The sequence below is a fragment of the Hyalella azteca genome, unplaced genomic scaffold (genome assembly GCF_000764305.2).
Source record: "Hyalella azteca isolate HAZT.00-mixed unplaced genomic scaffold, Hazt_2.0.2 contig1459, whole genome shotgun sequence".
Classification (NCBI taxonomy): domain Eukaryota; kingdom Metazoa; phylum Arthropoda; class Malacostraca; order Amphipoda; family Hyalellidae; genus Hyalella; species Hyalella azteca.
Genome location: NW_025931777.1, coordinates 146,010 through 166,463, shown reverse-complemented (window position 1 = coordinate 166,463; position 20,454 = coordinate 146,010). Strand labels below are relative to the sequence as shown.

General features: G+C 40.6%; 1 protein-coding gene across 1 annotated transcript; it reads right to left on the bottom strand.

The window, feature by feature from the left end:
- Positions 1 to 5,841: 5,841 nt before the first annotated feature.
- Positions 5,842 to 11,101, bottom strand: LOC108681671 (zinc finger CCCH domain-containing protein 18). The gene is made up of 8 exons (XM_047882651.1): positions 10,856 to 11,101; positions 9,844 to 10,093; positions 9,066 to 9,127; positions 8,919 to 8,947; positions 8,096 to 8,199; positions 7,857 to 7,948; positions 7,594 to 7,671; positions 5,842 to 5,994 (listed from the first exon to the last, which is right to left on the bottom strand). Exons 1-8 carry the CDS (start codon positions 11,099 to 11,101, stop codon positions 5,842 to 5,844), a joined length of 1,014 nt encoding a protein of 337 aa, XP_047738607.1.
- Between the last annotated feature and the right edge of the window lie 9,353 nt (positions 11,102 to 20,454).

The following is a 20,454-nucleotide window of genomic DNA, read 5'->3' as shown; positions in this document are numbered from 1 at the left end:
ACATTTCTTTGAATTTATAGGAAAAAATACGATATAATTCCAAAATAATGGCAAAAATGTACCACAATTTAGACAGAGTGCTTATTTCTTTGAGTGTATAGGTAACAAAATATTTACTGTCGTCGTCAGGGAGGCGCGAGTTTCTGGGGGCGTGGGGGGGTTTGGGACCCACAGCGGGGGGTCCGGTCTTGGGGTATCGTCCTGCCCCCGCGCCCCCCTGGGTGTAGGCGGCCAGGGTCGTGATGGGGGCCCGCGGCCGGTCCTCAGGGTGCGCTGCACGTGTAACGTGATTATTTATTATATTTAATTATATTTATGATATCGAGTTCCACTAATTCTTTAGAACATGTGATAATTTCCATTTAAATTTTAGCTTGCTACGAACAATACAAAAAATATAATAAATTTAAGCAAGGAAAACAACGTCAAAGCTAAATAAAACTGAAGCTGTCTATAAAAAAAAGTGATAAAAATAAACAGTGGAGTTAGACATTAATAAAAAAATTAAAACAAAATTAAAATTAACCTAAAATTAAAATTACCCCAAAATTAAAGTTAAACAAAAAATAGCAGTAACCCAAAATTAAAATTAAACCAAAATTAAATAATAAAAGAGAACCTCTCCTGCCGCCGGCGCTGCTGCCGCTGCTGCTGGAGGAGGACGACGAAGAAGAGCTCCTGGACACACTCCTCCTCCTCCTACGAGACCTCCCCACCGCCTGGGGCTTGGCGAGGGCTCCTTTAGCCTTCTTACGACCCGCCTCGAACCCTATACTGCTGGGGGGCAAGTTCGAGACCCTGGGGTCCAGGGGTCTAGAGGGGTTTTTCTTCGTACTGCGTCGTCGGGAGCTTCGGGGTTCAGAGTCGCTGGACCCTGAGACCGAGCGGGAGTCAGACCGAGACCGAGACCGTGATGGGGACAGCGAGTATTTACGTCTCCGTCGGGACCTGGAGCGAGGTGGAGATATTGACCGAGACCTGGAGCTGCCGTTGGTGGAGACGGAGCGAGACCTGGAGCGTGATGGAGACCTGGAGTTGGAGACGGAGCGGGAGTTGTGGCGTCTGCCCGGACGGCGGATCATACGGCCAAAGGCATCCACCCTGCGGGAACCAAAATTTACATTATACCAAAATCAAAATTAACCCAAAATTAAAATTAACTTTTGGGTTAATTTTCTGGGTTATTTGGGTTAAAAATTAATAATTTGGGTTAACTAAATTAACTCAATTGTGCCTGAATATTCTTCAGATCCCTTGATGAAGATGAGGACAATATAGCAATAGTGCTGAGGAAACAAGGGCAATATAGCAATAGTGCTGAGGAAACAAGGACAATATAGCAATAGTGCTGAGGAAACAAGGACAATATAGCAATAGTGCTGAGGAAACAAGGACAATATAGCAATAGTGCTGAGGAAACAAGGACAATATAGCAATAGTGCTGAGGAAACAAGGACAATATAGCAATAGTGCTGAGGAAACAAGGACAATATAGCAATAGTGCTGAGGAAACAAGGACAATATAGCAATAGTGCTGAGGAAACAAGGACAATATAGCAATAGTGCTGAGGAAACAAGGACAATATAGCAATAGTGCTGAGGAAACAAGGACAATATAGCAATAGTGCTGAGGAAACAAGGACAATATAGCAATAGTGCTGAGGAAACAAGGACAATATAGCAATAGTGCTGAGGAAACAAGGACAATATAGCAATAGTGCTGAGGAAACAAGGACAATATAGCAATAGTGCTGAGGAAACAAGGACAATATAGCAATAGTGCTGAGGAAACAAGGACAATATAGCAATAGTGCTGAGGAAACAAGGACAATATAGCAATAGTGCTGAGGAAACAAGGACAATATAGCAATAGTGCTGAGGAAACAAGGACAATATAGCAATAGTGCTGAGGAAACAAGGACAATATAGCAATAGTGCTGAGGAAACAAGGACAATATAGCAATAGTGCTGAGGAAACAAGGACAATATAGCAATAGTGCTGAGGAAACAAGGACAATATAGCAATAGTGCTGAGGAAACAAGGACAATATAGCAATAGTGCTGAGGAAACAAGGACAATATAGCAATAGTGCTGAGGAAACAAGGACNCCTCCCCCTCTGTCCCCTACCCCCGCGGCCTGGGGTGAAAGGGGGATTAGGAACAATGAGGGGGGTTAGGGGTTGAATCCACTTCAATAACGATGAAATTATTGCTAATTTATTATTATATATTACTAAATTTAATTATTCTATTAATTGTTAGATAACTTTTCTAGATGAAATTATTATGTAACGTTCAATATCATTAATTAACCCATTAATGCCGAGCGGTTCCATTTGGATCCAGCGAGAAAAATTGATTCATAATAAAATTGTATGATCAAATAAATATACAAGTAGATGCGTAGGTTAGATACACATCTTGTAGATGTTCTGGCAAAGTTTGGTTCTGCTGCGCCGACAGTTTCCCTGTTCAAATAACATTCCAAGATTATAAGGTCTAGGTGTCAGACAAGACGGCTTGATATCATAGCGGAAAAAAGTGAGTAATTCGTCCAAAAATATATTATTTATGAGATGAATGCAGAATTTTATCAATAAAGTGAGCACTTTTAATGCTGTATATGGTTTTAAGTAATATAATGTTTCTAAAGTCATTTAGATCATGAAATATTTAGCCAGGTTCCAAATGGAACCAAGCTATAATTTTTCACATACGACGAAAAATGATTTTTAGAACATATTTCTTACTTACTAACGTCACAAGTGATAATATTCTCACAGGAAATAAAAAAAAACATCAGAAAATAATTATCGGCATTAATGGGTTAATAATAATTGAAAGGAAAATTAACATACCATACCCAATGAATTCTTATCCCAGATTCGGGACAATAGAATGGAGAGAATTGAGGGCTACAGCAAAAACATGACACACCTGTGCCCCCTTCATCCTGTTTCACTACACACCTGCGCCCCCTTCATCCTGTTCACTACACACCTGCGCCCCCTTCATCCTGTTCACTACACACCTGCGCCCCCTTCATCCTGTTCACTACACACCTGCGCCCCCTTCATCCTGTTCACTTCNGCCTGTCTCTTATACACATCTAGATGTGTATAAGAGACAGCGTCGAGGTTACGTACCCGCCTTCGTCTTCTAAATTCATTGAACGATACACTCAAAGAAATAAGTGAGATTAAATATTACCAGAGCGATGCTCTCACTGTCTCTTATACACATCTAGATGTGTATAAGAGACAGGTCCAGAGCCGGGGGATGGGGGGAGGGGATAATGCCTGCCGGGATATGCTCATTAGTTTATATGAATAAATAATATTATATGATGTTTAATAATATTGAATGATATTAAATGATGTTAAATGATATTGAATGATGTTATATTAAATTCTTTTGAATAAGATTTAATGATTTTAAATAATATTGAATGATGTTGAGTAACATTAAATAATAACACATTATATAGAACAATAATAATAATAAGCTTAATGACAACGGTAAAATGGTTTACGTAACGAGACAATGTAAAACTTCCAATTCAACTACAAAGCTTGTAATTCAATTCTAAAACTTCTGCCACTGTCAATTTGGTGGCGTCTCACTCATTTTAATCATTATAATTATATTAGATCATAAGTAATTGAGACCTAATATTAACTTGACGTTATAGAGATTGATGTAGAAGCACTAGATATGAGTCAGCATCTAGAAGACATCACGTGATAGATCACGCGATCAAGACCTTAATAGTGGGCGGAAGCTGAAAGCTATATAAGGCTAGTATCCTTAGTATGAGCCTCCGCAGTAGCTGATTACTGTTCCGCGATGTAGCGTGTAGCTTGAGTTCTCCCGACTTTACGGACGGCGCCGTAGCTTATACCTCAGTACCTACCGTAATGTATAACCACCCCATATATAAGATATGTTATCAACCTTACGGTCGACGCCGTAGCTTTCAACTCTGTATAGCAAGGTATAAATAACCACCCCGTATATAAGATATGTTATCAGACATATGTGTCTCACTTATCCCTCACGACCTTAGTCACGTAACCCGATCCTTAGGTAGAGTTTAATAAATGAGCTCTGCCACTCCCCCAATTCAACACTAAACTCCCAATTCAACACAAAACTCCCAATTCAACACAAAACTCCCAATTCAACATAAAACTATCAATTCAACACAAAACTCCCAATTCAACGTACCTCTCCTCAGGGTGTGGAGGTAAGGGTTTCTTCTTGACAGGGGGGACGATGGGGTCCAGTTCAGGGGACGACAGCTTCTCCCGCGCTGGCCTCCCCGCGGTGTGGGGCATGACGGGTGGAGGGCCACGACCCTCTAGGGGAGGAGCTGGAGCACCTCCACCTGCCCCTCGCCGCACCATGGAGGGGTCTACGTGGTAGCGTACCTCAAAGTTCTCAAAGAAGCCTGCACAATAGCAACTTAGATTGTTATGTGAACTTTGATGTTGACATAGGGATTGGTTACAAACAAATAAAGTATCAATAAAGTATTAAAAGAAGTATCAATCAAATAAAGTATCAATAAAATGAAGAATCAATAAAATAAAACATCACTAAAATAAAGGATCAATCATATAGAGTATCAATAAAATAAAGTATCAATAAAATAAAGTATCAATAAAAAGTAACAACAAATAGATTTCAAAGTTATCTATAAAGAAAATCACAAAAAAGTCATTCAAGATTAGAAAGGTAAACATGAAATTTACGTTAAAATGGCACTGTATTTTCAATAACAAACCACCCCGGAAGTGTCATATAGCCAATATATCCCTAACATCACCACCACACACCCCCCCCGGAAGTGTCATATAGCCAATATATCCCCAACATCACCACCACACACCCCCCGGAAGTGTCGTATAGCCAATATATCCCTAACATCACCACCACACACCCCCTGGAAGTGTCGTATAGCCAATATATCCCTAACACCACACACCGCCCCGGAAGTGTCGTATAGCCAATATATCCCTAACATCACCACCACACACCCCCCGGAAGTGTCATATAGCCATTGTCACCACCATCCACCCCCCGGAAGTGTCGTATAGCCACTATATCCCCAACACCACCACCACACACACCCCCGGAAGTGTCGTATAGCCACTATATCCCCAACATCNACCTGTCTCTTATACACATCTAGATGTGTATAAGAGACAGGTTTTCTATGAATTTCACGTTTTCTATCAATTTTTTCGAAAAATTCATATGAGCAAAATGTTCTTATTTTTACATTTTACGTATGTATGTGAAGTTTCATGATGATCGGATGATAACTGTAGAAGTTTCTCCGGAGCTAGGTCGGTCCCCTTAATAACATTAACAACAGTCACAACAATAAGAATTAGGTGCAATAATATCCATATAAATATACCTAAATTACTTCAAAAATAGCACTATACATGAATGACAAAAATATCACTATGTCGTGCCCACACAATAGGCGTCGTCACAATGAGAACAGTAATAAGTGCAACAACAAGTGCCTCATTGATAAATAGGCGTAATAATGAGCGCCTCAATAACAAATAGGCGCAAGAATGAGCGCATGAATGACAACAGGCACAACAATAAGAATTAGGTGCAATAATATCCATATAAATATACATAAATGGCTTCAAAAATACTAAGCATAAAAATCAAACCAAAATCTTCCAGTGCAGTAAATAACATCTTTCAGGTGTTCTCGGAATTCCCGTGGGCAATTTAAAAATTCCTGCGATTCCTTTACAATTAAGCTAATATTGAAAAGAATGCAAAGATAATATCCCTCCTGTAGCCCCTCTCACCTAGAGAGGGGCTACAGGAGGCAGGGGGGCTACAGGAGGCAGAGGGGCTACAGGAGGCAGGTGGTCCAGCTCCGCCTGCCCTAGTGACAAGTTGAACCTCTTCTCTTCAAAGTCTGCGTCCATCTCACGCCGCTTGTGTGACCTCTTGATCAACTGTGAATGGGAGTTTGTTAGACATAGTATGAATTAATAATTTAATATATTATAATAACCGTTATAATTTGATAACCATAATAGCCTTGGGTGCTCAACTAACTCAAGACTCAAGAATTTAAGGTCAAAGGGTGAACAATGAACAATAGCTGCACGCGCCGCTTGTGAGACCTCTTGACCAACAGTAAATAGGAGTTTGCTAGATTTTATATTAATTTATATAATATAGTAACCGTAATATTATAGTAATCACAAGAGCCTAGGGTATGTAAGATTCAAGCATTTAAGGTCTAAGGGTAAACAATGAACAATCGCTGCCCACGTCGCTTGTGCAACCTCTTGATCAACTGTAAATTTGAGTTTGTTAGACATAGTATGAATTTATATAATGTAATAACATTAATGATATAATAACCATAATCTAATAGACTCAAGAATTTAAGGTCAAAGAGTATGCAATGAACAATTCCTGCACGCGCTGCTTGTGTGACCTCTCGATCAACTCTAAACACAAGTTTGCTAGACATAGTATGAATTTATATAATGTAATAACCGTAATTATACAATAACCATAATAAAATAGAGTTAAGATTTTAGGGACATTGGGTAAACCATGAACAATTACTGCTCATGCCGCTTGTGCGACCTCTTGATCAACTGTCAATAGGAGTTTGCTAGATTTAGTAGGAATTTATATGATATAATAACCGTATTAATATAATAATCAAAATAGACTTGGGTACTAAAGACTCAAGAATTTAAGGTCAAAGGCTTGTGCTACCTCTTGATCAACTGTAAATATGATGTAAACCGTAATAATATAATAAGCATACTTAAATCGTATATAAGTACTTATATTATCAGTATGCTCAAATCACAAGACTTAGAACTTTGACTTGTAAAATGATTGTATTCCTTTTTTAGATTGTCAAACTGACGATGGGGCTGGTCTTTGAAACATTTTCAACATCAATATGGTGAAATCACTTAGGGTTTTCTTTGCTTTTAAATTCCTCATAATAACCAAAATATGTTATAGTCTTGGGAACTTAAGACTCAAGAATTTAAGGTCTTAGGGAACGTAATGAACGATCGCTGCACGCGACGCTTGTGCGACCTCTTGATCAACTGTAAATATGATCAGTTTATCACCGTGACTATATTATGGGTTATAGGGTGCATAATAACTTATTATGGGACACTAAACACTTGAAAAATAATAATAGTTTATAAAGTACCCAAAACAAACCACTTATTTGTAATTAGCTTCACACTGAACTACCGCGTGGTCCACTAACATGATTCGTTGTAAAGAGCTTATTGATCGACTTGTAATCACCTTCAATGAATATTTTCATGAAGATTATCATGATATGTAGATTTCATCATCTGTAAATAAAGATTCGATCGAAAGAGCTTGTTGAAAGACTTAAAAACATCTTCAATGAATATTTTCATAAAGATTATCATCACAGCAGCGTGGTCCACTAACATAATTCGTTGTAAAGAGCTTGCTGATAGACCTATAATCACCTTAAATGAATATTCTCATAAAGATCATGATATGTAGAGTTGATAATGATCTGTAAAGAAACTCACGTCCTTGGCGTGTCGCAAGCCTCGCTCCCAGGCCGTCTCAAAGGGGGACGGCTCGGGGTAGAAGCGAGGGCGCCCAGCCTGCACACACAACAGGCATCGTCACAATAATAATAAGTGAAAATACAAGTGCCTCATTGNCTACAAGAGGCAGGGGGCTACAGGAGGCAGGGGGCTACAGGAGGTAGGGGGCTACAGGAGGCAGGGGGCTACAGGAGGCAGGGGGGCTACAGGAGGCAGGGGTCTACAGGAGGCAGGGGTCTCACCTTGGGCTCGGTCTTCTTCTCGTCAGTTTTTGCTGCGCCGTCGCCGGTCTTGCCAGCGTCAGCGTCGCCTTCGTTCTCTTTGTTCTCGGCTCCTGCAAGTATATTTTTGACGTGAATATCTTTAAGTTACTGTATTGATACTTAACGTTACGGTTACATCAAGTTAATGTTACGGTAACGTTACGTAAAGTCAATGTAATGATACCTCTCTATTGACCAAGCCCTGCACCAGCACCCACCTTGGCGTGCAGGAGCAAACATGTTGTAGTTGCCCTTGTCACTAACGCCGGGGTGCAGGAAGCGGCAGTTGGTGCCCCACGTGCACTGGCCCTTGTTGAAGAACCTGCAACAACACCAATGTCAACACAGCAACAACACCAGCGTTTACACAGGAACAACAACAACACTGCAACAACATCAATGTTAACACAGAAACACCAACAACACAGTGTCAACATCAAAATCAAAACACAACATCAACTCGGAAGAACGCGGCGAAAAGTACAGGAGTTAGCCTAATTACACCGCCATTTCTTGCGGTCTAGTCTCCCCTCCGAAGTGGCAGGACATATGACACTAAACTAGATATCTAAAAATGACTTTTCAGCATCTGGAATTATATTTGGTAATTAGTTACTTCAAAAATATTCCGAATTAGGAACTAGTTTTAAATAAAATGTATGCCTAAGGCAAACGTTAGCCTGAACTCTAAATATTTGACTTTGTTCCTGAGATACAAAATGTTCCAAGACTAAAGCATGCCACTCACCGACACAGTCTTGGGCTCGTTCTGCACCATGGAGCGGTCATCATTGTCATCACTCACCGACACACAGTCTTGGACTCGTTCTGCACCATGGAGCTGTCATCATTGTCACCACTCACCGACACACAGTCTTGGGCTCGTTCTGCACCATGGAGCTGTCATCATTGTCATCACTCACTGACACACAGTCTTGGGCTCATTCTGCACCATGGAGCTGTCATCATTGTCATCAATCACCGACACACGGTCTTGGGTTCGTTCTGCACCATGGAGCTGTCATCATTATCACCACTCACCGACACACAGTCTTGGGCTCGTTCTGCACCATGGAGCTGTCATCATTGTCATCACTCACCGACACACGGTCTTGGGTTCGTTCTGCACCATGGAGCTGTCATCATTACCATCACTCACCGACACACGGTCTTGGGTTCGTTCTGCACCATGGAGCTGTCATCATTGTCATCACTGAGCTCCCCCTCCTCCCTCTCAGCCACGGCCACAACTGCACACACAGAGTGGGGTTAGAGTGGGACCATGGGGGCGGCTAACACCATTATTATATTACAAGTCAGTTGTAATGATTTATATCATGCTTGTTCATTATGAACCTCACGATTGTTTATCATCATGTTGATTATAAATATTATTGAAAATATTATTAAATCCTTACAAGAAAAATTTAAAGAAAACCTCCTATAGCAGCAATGACTAATAGCATTGATAAATATTGATACTTACAACCTTAATGAATAGTAAAGTGACATAACATGTAAATGAATCTATTAATAATAAAATTTGATCTTTTGGATATAATTTTTGAATTAAATGATCAACTTTTATTAAGATAGTTAGACATATATGAGAATTACAAGTGAACATTAGAAATTTGAAAGAAAAATGGCCAAAGATAAGAAATAAAAGCCAGAGCTGATGTTTCAGGCATGAATTAAAAACGGATTGCTTGGGCGTCAAGTTTCAAAGTAATAAGGAATTATTTTAATCAGAAGAAGCTAAAAGATAATAATTAATCTCTTCATAATAATGACCTAATATGTAACAAAAAAACTAACCATCAGTGACCATGATCAATTTCCCTTTGATTACTCGCAATATTTTACCTCTTGGCCAACAGATTTTGTTAAAAAAATACTAAACAAAGTCATAATTATCCATTAATAATAATCTAACATGTTACAAAAAACAAAAATAGTTCCCAACCTTCCCCCAGTTCGCCCTCCTCTCCCTCCTCATCGTCTCGGTCGTCCTCATAGTCGAGCTCGTCCTTGAGCTGCATGGGGCCATCGTCCCCCCGACGTGGGGCCTCATGCAGGGCCCCCCGCAGCCCCTCTATCTCTTGCTCCCCAATCTCAACAATATCCTCCTCATTATCCTCGCCCTCCTCCCCATTCCAGGCTGGGGGAGACTTGATGGCAGCCTCCTCCCCTTCCTCAGGCTCTTCTTTCTTCAGCTGATAAATACATTGTACATTACATAAATACATTTAATTTAAATTTGATTATATTTTAAAATTAATTTAAAATACATTAGTACATAAATACATTTTAATTTAAATTTAATTTAAAATACATTACATAAATACATTTTAATTTAAATTTGATTATATTTTAAAATACATTACATAAATACATTTACAGTAAACAAATAGAGGACAATATAAATCTGGTATTAACAACAAGTCTTGATAAAAAATAATATAAAAAATTATATAGACTGTATTGTCATATTTTAAGCCATACTTAATATGAACAATTAACCTATTCCAGCCATTTCAAGTGATTGGAATAAACTAAATGGCAGAATTGCACAGTAAATATACCTAGTATGAAGAGATACGGAGGAAAAATCAGTTATATGGTGCCAAGTGGCTTTCCTATAACAATAACTGAATAGAACATCATTATGAATAAACTGTGCAGCGCTGCAGATTTTAACTTAAATTTCACTTCAACTTCTTATTCATCTTAGTCTCGTCTCGTCTCGGTATCGTCCCGGAATTCCTACGGAGGGCTGAAAATTGTCCCGGTATTTATTGCGAACCGGGACAGAGCCTGTTGTCTCGTCTTGTCTCGTCTCGGATTAAAAAAAATACCAAATGCAGGAGTCTAGGTAAGACTGGCCCACCTCTGGGGTAAGACTGACCCACCTCTGGGGTAAGACTGACCCACCTCTGGGGTAAGACTGACCCACCTCTGGGGTAAGACTGACCCACCTCTGGGGGTGTCGGGGGCCGGGCATCGACGGTCTCCTTGATGGACTGCAGTCTGTCCTCCATGGCGCGCAGGTTGGCCAGCGGGTGGAAGATGGCCCCCCCGCCTGGCATGGCTGCGCTGGCACACACGGATGAGGTGACGGCAGCTTGAGCAGCCGTCATGCCGGGCGGCAGCATGTCATCCTCGTCACTGTCACTGCTGCTGTCGTCCTCATCCGAGTTCTGCTCTCCACTCATCTGTGCCATGCCTGCGGTGGAATGCATTAATGCAATAAATGTTTTGAATTTCAATAATTTAGTCCAGTTTTTCAGGATTTTTATGCTTCAACAAAATTCAGTTTCAGTGAGAAGGAATTATGTTGAACTGAGAGATTGAATTTGTGACATATACTATACTAAATTACATGGATTTGGGAACACAGCCATTGAAGTTGGACATCTGTTGGAAAAAGCACCACCAGCACAGCTGGCTGTTGAGGAAGTGAAATGAATCTATTGAAAGGATTTGAAGCTGTATAAGAAAATGTACTTTTTGTACTTGGTCTTCATTTTTTCAAATTTATGAATGTGTATTGCATTAATGACCAGTATAAACATAAGCCAAGGGGTGACCAGGTTCAGACGAAGGTTGGTTGCTCTCATTGTCGGAGAGTTCATCGTTGCTGCTGTTTGAGTCTTCCGTTAAGTTGGCCATGAGTTCGGGTCATGAGCACCAAAACTTATCCTGATTTGTTTCTGTATCAGCTGGAAAAAAAATCAGTTGCCTGTCAACATGGAAATTAGCAAACATGATACATTATATAAAACCTAAATCAGTTCTGCCTCACTAACTGAGAAATAATTAAATTCTAGATTAGATCAGCTAAGACTGGGACAAGTTGTGGATAAAGGATTCAAGTTCACAACCTTATTTTGATTCCTAAAATGGAATCAAAATTTGTTTGTAGCACTGATGCCACATAATTCAGTTTAGATATGTATGTTGCTGATGCTAATTGATCTTAATTAAGTCACAAATTCTTCCAGTTTATGCTTAGAGTGAAATGCCTTTTCATTGCCAAAAAAAACTAAGTTTTTGGCCCTCCAATTAAGATGTACTTGCATCAATTAAAACAGAATTCTCTCAAAAAGATTTTATATCAAACTCTCATTCATCAAAGTAGAGATATGTTGTAATTTGGCAATGGCATTACCTGAAATTATCAATTAATGCTTCTGACAAAATATTAACTTATTCATAGGTCAGCATTTTAATTAATGAAGTAAATGCAGAGAATTCTTGTGGTGAGCTTGTTTTCCAATGTCAAGCAAACATAACACAAAGGTTAATGGTTCTAAGCAAAATGATCTCCAGGTTGCAGAAATTCAAATGAGTTGCATGAGAGAAATGTTTTCAAGATGGTCTCACTAACTCACTTTATTTCACAATAATAATTATAGAAGTCAACCCACCATACATTATGATTAATTAATAGAATCTATTACAAACATATATGCACAATGTCTGGTGCACCATGAATAATCTCATTCTGAGAATGAGATGCATCATGATCCATGTGTGGAAAAAACACATCACACATGAATTTCATTGGCAGCCTGGGGTGAAATACATCTATGTTTCAAGCCACAACGAGAGCTTTCCTGCCATCTTTGAGTGTGCGGCACAATGGCAGTGTGATTCCCACTAATGTATTACCTACTATCTAACTGTTAAAATATGGCATATCTGAGCACTGACTGAGCAGCTGGGCTGACAAGCACCAGATTGCAGAGATTTCAAATCTATCAAAAACTTGTTGTGTAGGAACCTAAAGATTTCATTGATAAATAGGAAAATTCAAATTTCAAGTTCAAAACTTGGCAGCAATGATTTTTATCTTTGGTCAGTCATCATGGCTTTCCTTAACAACATATATTCCATTTCAGTGTTAAAACTTTATGAAACTTTTAATTATGGAACTTTAATTACACATTTAACACGTTGACTACGTATTGGTACATATGCGTACCACAGCACAAAACGTATTTCTCCAGGACGTAGTGGTACATAATTCAGGTTGCCTAAAATTGGCCAAATCCGAGAACAAAAAAGGCCAAGAAAGGCCGATAATTCAATGTAAACTAGTTTATTTGTAGGTTCCGCTATAAAAATTCCATTTATTTTTTTTCAGTATTTAAAATTTAATTAGGAAGTACCCCTATCATAAATTTTAGCCGGCCAATGCAATTAAGAAAAACTAAATCACGGAATTTGTCCAGAAAAAATGACTGTCTGGCAACCCTGCTTAAATAAAAGTACAAAAAATTATATAATTGTACAAGATGAAGCAATCGTAGTCAACGTGTTAAAATAAGAGAAGCGCCATAGAAATGCTTGGCTTTTTTGGCTCTTTTACAGTCCAATATTCCAGTTTGGCAGTTGCATCACCTCCCCCGAGGTTCAAGATGTCATACCTAACTAAGGTTTTGTTTGACGCTTTGCATCAAGCTAGCAAGTTTGAATCTAATATTTCACCCTAATAATGGTGGAAACTGGAAAATTACTTGCTGACAATGTTAGCCTAGCCGCCCTAGCCGCCTAGCGGCCTACTCCTAGCCTATTCGAACAAGAAATCACTGGCCATTTAGGCCTATCAGTTATTGATTTTAATTCAAAACTCAGCACTTGTCAGCAGCAAATTAGTTACCGAGAAGAAAAAAGTCAACAACTTACAAAGCTAAGAGTCTACCGTGCTAATTTTGTTCAAATTTCCGGATACCCTAACGGCCTAGCCTAACCGTCTAACGGCCTAACCGCGCCATGATTGACTTTCAATAAGTAGGTAAGAAACTTAGTTGCATTTACTAATTCATTTGATAGGGAGCACTTTTGACTTTTGAGCAATGTAACTCGCATTTGAGTACCTATTTTGTTCAACCATAACAATAGATCTACGCATTTTGCTGTTAAACGAAAAAATAGGTACTCTGTAAACCCTGCGGCAAACAATTGCTGCAGTTTGCGGCTCCACGACGGCTTCTATTGCGTTGCACTCTTGAGCCGTGGCGACAGCCAATTTCTCTAATATTTACCTGCATATCAATAAATAATAGAAGTTTCGGTAATATTTTTGTAACATAATACATCATATTTTTGAAGCTAATACCCTATGAGACAAACTTAGAATTAACACAGCAGAGATAGACTCATAGCAACGGAGCGTACTCTGGCTCCGATGTTTGAAATAACACTGAATTTTCAAGCGCCGCATTTCTCACCGATGTTGCCATAAGGGCTTACGTAACTGCCTTTTTTTATTTAAAGCAGTTGTTCAGAGTTACTTACAGTCAGTATTGAATTTGAACGTAAACGTGTTCTTAGTGTATATTACTGACAAATAGAATAATGTATGTGCTGAAATCACATATATATTGCGATATTTGATAAGCGATATCGTTAGTGCTCAGCATTGCCGTACAGTCAGGAAATTTACTTAGTTTTCTGTAGTGACGCATAGAATAGAATAGAAGTGTCGGCGTTGAAGAAATAGGCCCATGGCCTGTTGCCGATTCTTGAATTTTTCGTGACTTGATTCAGAAGGGATCCGGCCTTTGGAACCCGGTCTTTCCATAACTGACGATTGATTGAGATAGCTGCTGGACTTATTGCCTGGTCCGTAATTTGCTAGGCATTTTAAGACTGAACATATGCTCCTGCATAGCTTCGTACCGAATCGACACTTTAGCGAACTCAAGCGCGAGCTCAAGAGGCAAACCCATGGTTGAACTATATAAGGTTGACCCACGAGAAGTTCCGCCTTTCAGTTCAGCTTTCTTGTTACGTCACGTAGATCGAAAAACGTAAACAAACCCGTCATTCGCATGACGGATTGGTTGACTGGTTTGAACGCATTTCGGAGATTGGTTAACGCCCGTGACGTCATTGAGATCAGTGACGTCATAGGTGAAAAACAAGCTCCATCCGCGAAAATGAGCTTCTTATGGGTCAACCTTATACTAGTTCAACCATGAGGCAAACCTAACTTCACCTTCAACTTACCCAGTCATAAATCCATAAATACCGAACAGATTTCTTTCAAATTTGAAATAAAAGTAAATAATATTAGTAATTCACGGACAGAGCTAAAGTGTCGATTCGGTTAGCTTCGTCTAGTCTGTTCTTGAAGGCGTTCATACTCGCACTCGGAGCGTCAACGATGCTATCAGGGAGGCTGTTCCACATGTCGGTGACTCGAAGCGAGAAGAAATGTTGTCGCATGGATGTGTTCCAACGCAAATCTATTTATCCACCAATTAAACGAGCCATATGAGAACGAGTTGCATGCAGTAGCCTAATATGGGCTTGTTGTTTCGAGTAGCCATTTCAGAATACATTTATCTTATTTGATGCTATATTTATTCTAGGATTTTGAACTAATTTAAATGAGTGCGTCAATTATTTTGGATGTATATCTGAGTAAGTTTCAAACCCAGTCAATATAAAATTGTTCCATTTATTAAGCAGCTACTTTGGCCACACCCCGATATACATTTGACTATCGTAACCTAGCTCTTTTAAAATTGGCGTGCACTTATTTCAATGCCACACCCAATCTACATTTCTCTGCAAGTTTTCGTGGTAATAAACTTTAAGTGATCCACAGTACACTGTCTGAGGCGTAAGTTGTGTACTGTGGCCAATATTAGTTTGAGATGGCAGAATTTGTTGATTTATACGCGTGCGATTAACGACCAGAGAATAAATTGATTTAAATTATCAAAGAGTCGGACAATTCTTCAGATGACGCTGGTAGGTCGAAAGGCATATATCAAGAAGTAGTTTTAGTTTATTAACGACGTTCCGTGCACACTCGTGCACACTCGTGCACACTCGTGCACACTCGTGCACTCGAAACGTCGTTAATAAACTAAAACTACTTCTTGATATATGCCTTTCGACCTACCAGCGTCATCTGAAGAATTGTCCGACTCTTTGATAATTTAAATCAATTTATTCTCTGGTCGTTAATCGCACGCGTATAAATGTGGCCAATATGTACACTTTTGTTCAACACTTGCATGATTCTACCGGCGTTCAACACTAAATTATTGCTTCCTTTGATGTAAGCAATGTATTCAATAATATTTTTCTTATGGTAATAAGCACTTTACTTCATAGGTTACAATGCCTGATATAACGTGAATTCAACTTTCGAACTGAAATAATTCTGAAGAATATGAATTGGCTAGCCTCGATACAAGCAACCTTTCTCTGCCCATACCTCTCCTGTGGGCTTTCCTTCTACTGTCTGAATTTGAAATCTTAAAAAAAGTAATAGGTATTAGGAACAATAAGGTTTCTCTATTTCTATAAATAACTGAATATAACGGTCGTTATCCGACTCACGTGTGTTCCAAAATTCGTCATTCACTTGTTCGGGCACAAACTTCTCGCGCTTTTGTTAATTTCGTTTACGTCTGAGCTCAATGGCGGTTTCAGCGTTTATTATGCCGTAGGCCTGTTGCCGATTCTTAACATCGCAGAACATTTACAGTATTTTGCGGTTTCGAACTCGCAACTCACTGCAACAATTCTGCTGTGCTTAACCGCCCGGCCTCCTCGCGGATTCTGACCAGAAACTGGCGCACAGAGCTGGGATCGAACCCGCGCCTCTCTGCTGCAGTCTTGCGTACTCTGAACTGTAACCACTGGGCCACCCTTATGTATCATGGCGGTGTATCAAACTCTGATTTACTCGACAGTAGAATTATCGCAACAATCGTATATTATTAACTAAACACAAGTTATTGTCCGTAGATTTTCTTTTACTTTATTGCAATGCTATTCCTCTGGACTGCGGGCAATAGGGCGGTACGTGTAGTCTATTTATAAAGGAAAACAATACTCGGTTAAACGAAATTTTTCATTTGTTGGCGTAATTGAGCGCTTATGGGGTAATTTTACGTAAGAATTACCTTGGAGAATGAGCGGCATTTATTCAATATTTAGTAAAAGCCTGCTTAATTCGAAGTCCCATAAATGGAGTTGCTTCAAGTTACGAAGTCGTTTCGGTCTAAACTAAATACAGTATATATGGATTATAAAACCCAAGCCCAACCTTGCTGCCAAGCCTCTCGCGGGAACAATTAAACAAAATATCCAATAATGAAACTGTTATGAGAAGAATAAAAACTGCAGCAAGACAGTGCATGGTTTAAATGAACAAAAAGTGCAACACGACTGTGCTTCAATTAAACAAAAATCACAGCATAACTGGGCATAGTTTAAAAGATTGAAAATTGAAAAGCTACTTTAATTGAAAAGGGAAAATATGACTGCTCTACGATTGCCCCTGAGAATTCCAGCAACGGCACGACGATGTTTGGTCCATGAGTGACAGACTTTCTACTTGTATACAGACGAAAAGGTTAGTTCTGTGCTTGTTTAACATTCTTTATCTGAAAATGATTTAAATTAAATTTACGTATACTGAGGGAATTAGAAGAGTTTGTAATATTTGGATCCAGAGAGGGATTGACATCGTTACCTAAAGAGGTCACATTTTAGTCACTTTAAGTTACAATGTACTTAGATTGAATGAGAAAATATGTTATCAGAACTATAAGTGCAGCACAACTGCTCCTTAATTAATAGAAATGAAACTTTAAACGACAGATATTCAATTAAGAGAACATTAACATCAATGCAATGTACTGCACTAGCATCAACTTGCATCGCTGCCCACAAAGTTTGCCTGAACTCCAAAGACCATCTGAGGTCTCTGTGGCGCCTCTGCCAGAGTCTCCGCATGCTCTGGGCCGTACACAACCAGAGACGTGATGCCCGAGAGCATCGTCACGGCGACGATGTAGTGGAAGGGCAAGCCTGGGTACCCAGTGATGCCCCGGGGCGCCCCTGGGCACCGCCACGAGGTTATGGGCACCCCCGAGAAGTTGTGAGGAAGGCAGGGCTTGGAACAGCCGTTGCTGATGAGGCGTCGAGAAGACCAATGGCATTTCGGGATTAAGTTCCATGACCTCATCGATGACATCCCGGATGAATTCGTTGACGAAATTAATAATTTCGTGCGTATTTCGTTGGAAGTCTTGCACGTCGCAGTAGACATGAGAGCCAATGCCGTCCAGCCTGCATGCCGTACAAACTTTAATGTTGTGACTGCGACAAAAGCCGTTCGTAATTTTCAGACGATGCACGGGACATTCGTCGGTAACTTGGTTGGGGTTCAAGCAGCTGTGGCGGTCCTGACACCGGATGCACACATCGTATCTGCAGCCCATGCAGTTGTTGACGTCAGCATTTGATGAACAAACAATGCAACGAGTTGAACTATTAATATCACCCGTGGCCAGCCTCGCGGCCACATGATTATGGTCACGATTGTCCGCCATGTGGTCAACATGTCCTTCGAGATCCGACATATCCACATCAGGATAGTAATGTTGATCCTGCCGCTGATCCTGCCGTGCAGGATTTATTTCATTCCTGCAGCCATACTCCAGAGGAGCGCCGGCCATAACACTGCCCGTCCGAGAGTCCCAAGGATCAATAGGATACGAGCTTCGTGTGTAGGATCGTAGGATACGAGCACGTATGTGCGGGTAGGAAGTATCGTAAGGACACGTAGGACACGTGTGCGTGTCACCACAAGCTCCATGTGTGTTGTGGAGTTCGTTCATCTCACGGAACATTAAAGGGCTGTTCCCTCGGGGGGAAACTTGTCCCTCTGAAGACTCGGTCTCCCACTGATAATCAGCGCCTGAACCTGCGCCTGAGGANCTGACCCACCTCTGGGGTAAGACTGACCCACCTCTGGGGTAAGACTGACCCACCTCTGGGGTAAGACTGACCCACCTCTGGGGTAAGACTGACCCACCTCTGGGGGTGTCGGGGGCCGGGCATCGACGGTCTCCTTGATGGACTGCAGTCTGTCCTCCATGGCGCGCAGGTTGGCCAGCGGGTGGAAGATGGCCCCCCCGCCTGGCATGGCTGCGCTGGCACACACGGATGAGGTGACGGCAGCTTGAGCAGCCGTCATGCCGGGTGGCAGCATGTCATCCTCGTCGCTGTCACTGCTGCTGTCGTCCTCATCCGAGTTCTGCTCTCCACTCATCTGTGCCATGCCTGCGGTGGAATGCATTAATGCAATAAATGTTTTGAATTATGATAATTTAGTCGTTTTCCATTATTTTCATGCATCAATGAAATTCAGGTTCAGTAGGAAGGAATTGTGTTGATCAGGGAGATTGAATTGGTGGCAGATACTATATTAAGATACATGGATTTGGGAAGTGGGAACTGAGCCGTTGAAGATAGATATCTGTTGGAAAAAGCACCACCAGCACAGCTGGCTGTTGAGGAAGTGAAATGAATCTATTGAAAGGATTTGAAGCTGTATAAGAAAATGTACTTTTTGTACTTGGTCTTCATTTTTTCAAATTTATGAATGTGTATTGCATTAATGACCAGTATAAACATAAGACTACAGGTCAGCAACTACCAATTCCAATTCAAACCACTACCCACACTAGCCTAAACTGCCACTGACAGGCTGCTGAAGGAAGCGAGATGAACCTCGGCTGAAAAGTAGTAGTATAATGGTTTGCTAGTGCTTCAGCTATCCAGCAATTTTGCACAGAGGTCATAATATAACATCACCAGCATGGCAGAAAGTCTCAGTTATTCAAAATCTCCAACCACAAGGGGCGGAAAGTCTAAATTGCCCTGCTGCAGCTGGCTTGACAGAAGCATTAGCATCTCAAAGAGACAAAGTGACAAGGAGGGACAGGTGAAAAGCAACAGAAACCAAGACACTCAAACAAGAGGTCGCTTACACAGGACGTCAGCTGCCCGTACAAGAGAGACATATAAGGGAAATGTTAGGAATCCCCACTACTGCGACCTGCAGTCAGACACCAAGAGCTCAGCAGTGGGGCGCTCAGGAACAATCAATCCCCTTAGGAGCGCAAAATCCCATAGGACTTCTGACATGCACAGACACTCATCCACTATGCAGAGGGTGGATGCAGCGTCGCCAATATATGGATTTTTAAGCCCAAAGCATCGCCGGCCATTTTAAAGATGCGTCGCCGGGTAAGTTTTAATGAAAAGCCATTTATGCTGAGTAATGACGAACTATTTACAAGCCACAAACTTAGTTACAAGGTTGCATGCACCGTCGCCAATATATGGGTTTTTAAGCCCTAAGCGTTGCCGGGTAATTTTAAGATGCGTCGCCGGGTAAGTTTTAATGAAAAGCCATTTACGCTGAGTAATGAAAAACTATTTACAAGCCACGAACTTATTTACAAGGTTGCATGCACGGGTTACCCCAAATAACTAATTTTACCCTAAAAACAGTCCAATGTACAGCAAGTGTCAACTGAAAATGTGATAATGCAGTCTGACCACTCTAATGTGACCGCAACTAGGGTAAACGTGGTATATTCCAACATCGTGGGTAATTCCGTCACCTCTCTAGTTTTTCCTTTATATTACTTTGTTTTACTTCCATGCGTTTGTTGATGGTTGAAATGGTGACGTCATACATTTGTGCATTGAACTACTGCCAAAACACTAGGTCTTGGCCATCTAGCGGGAA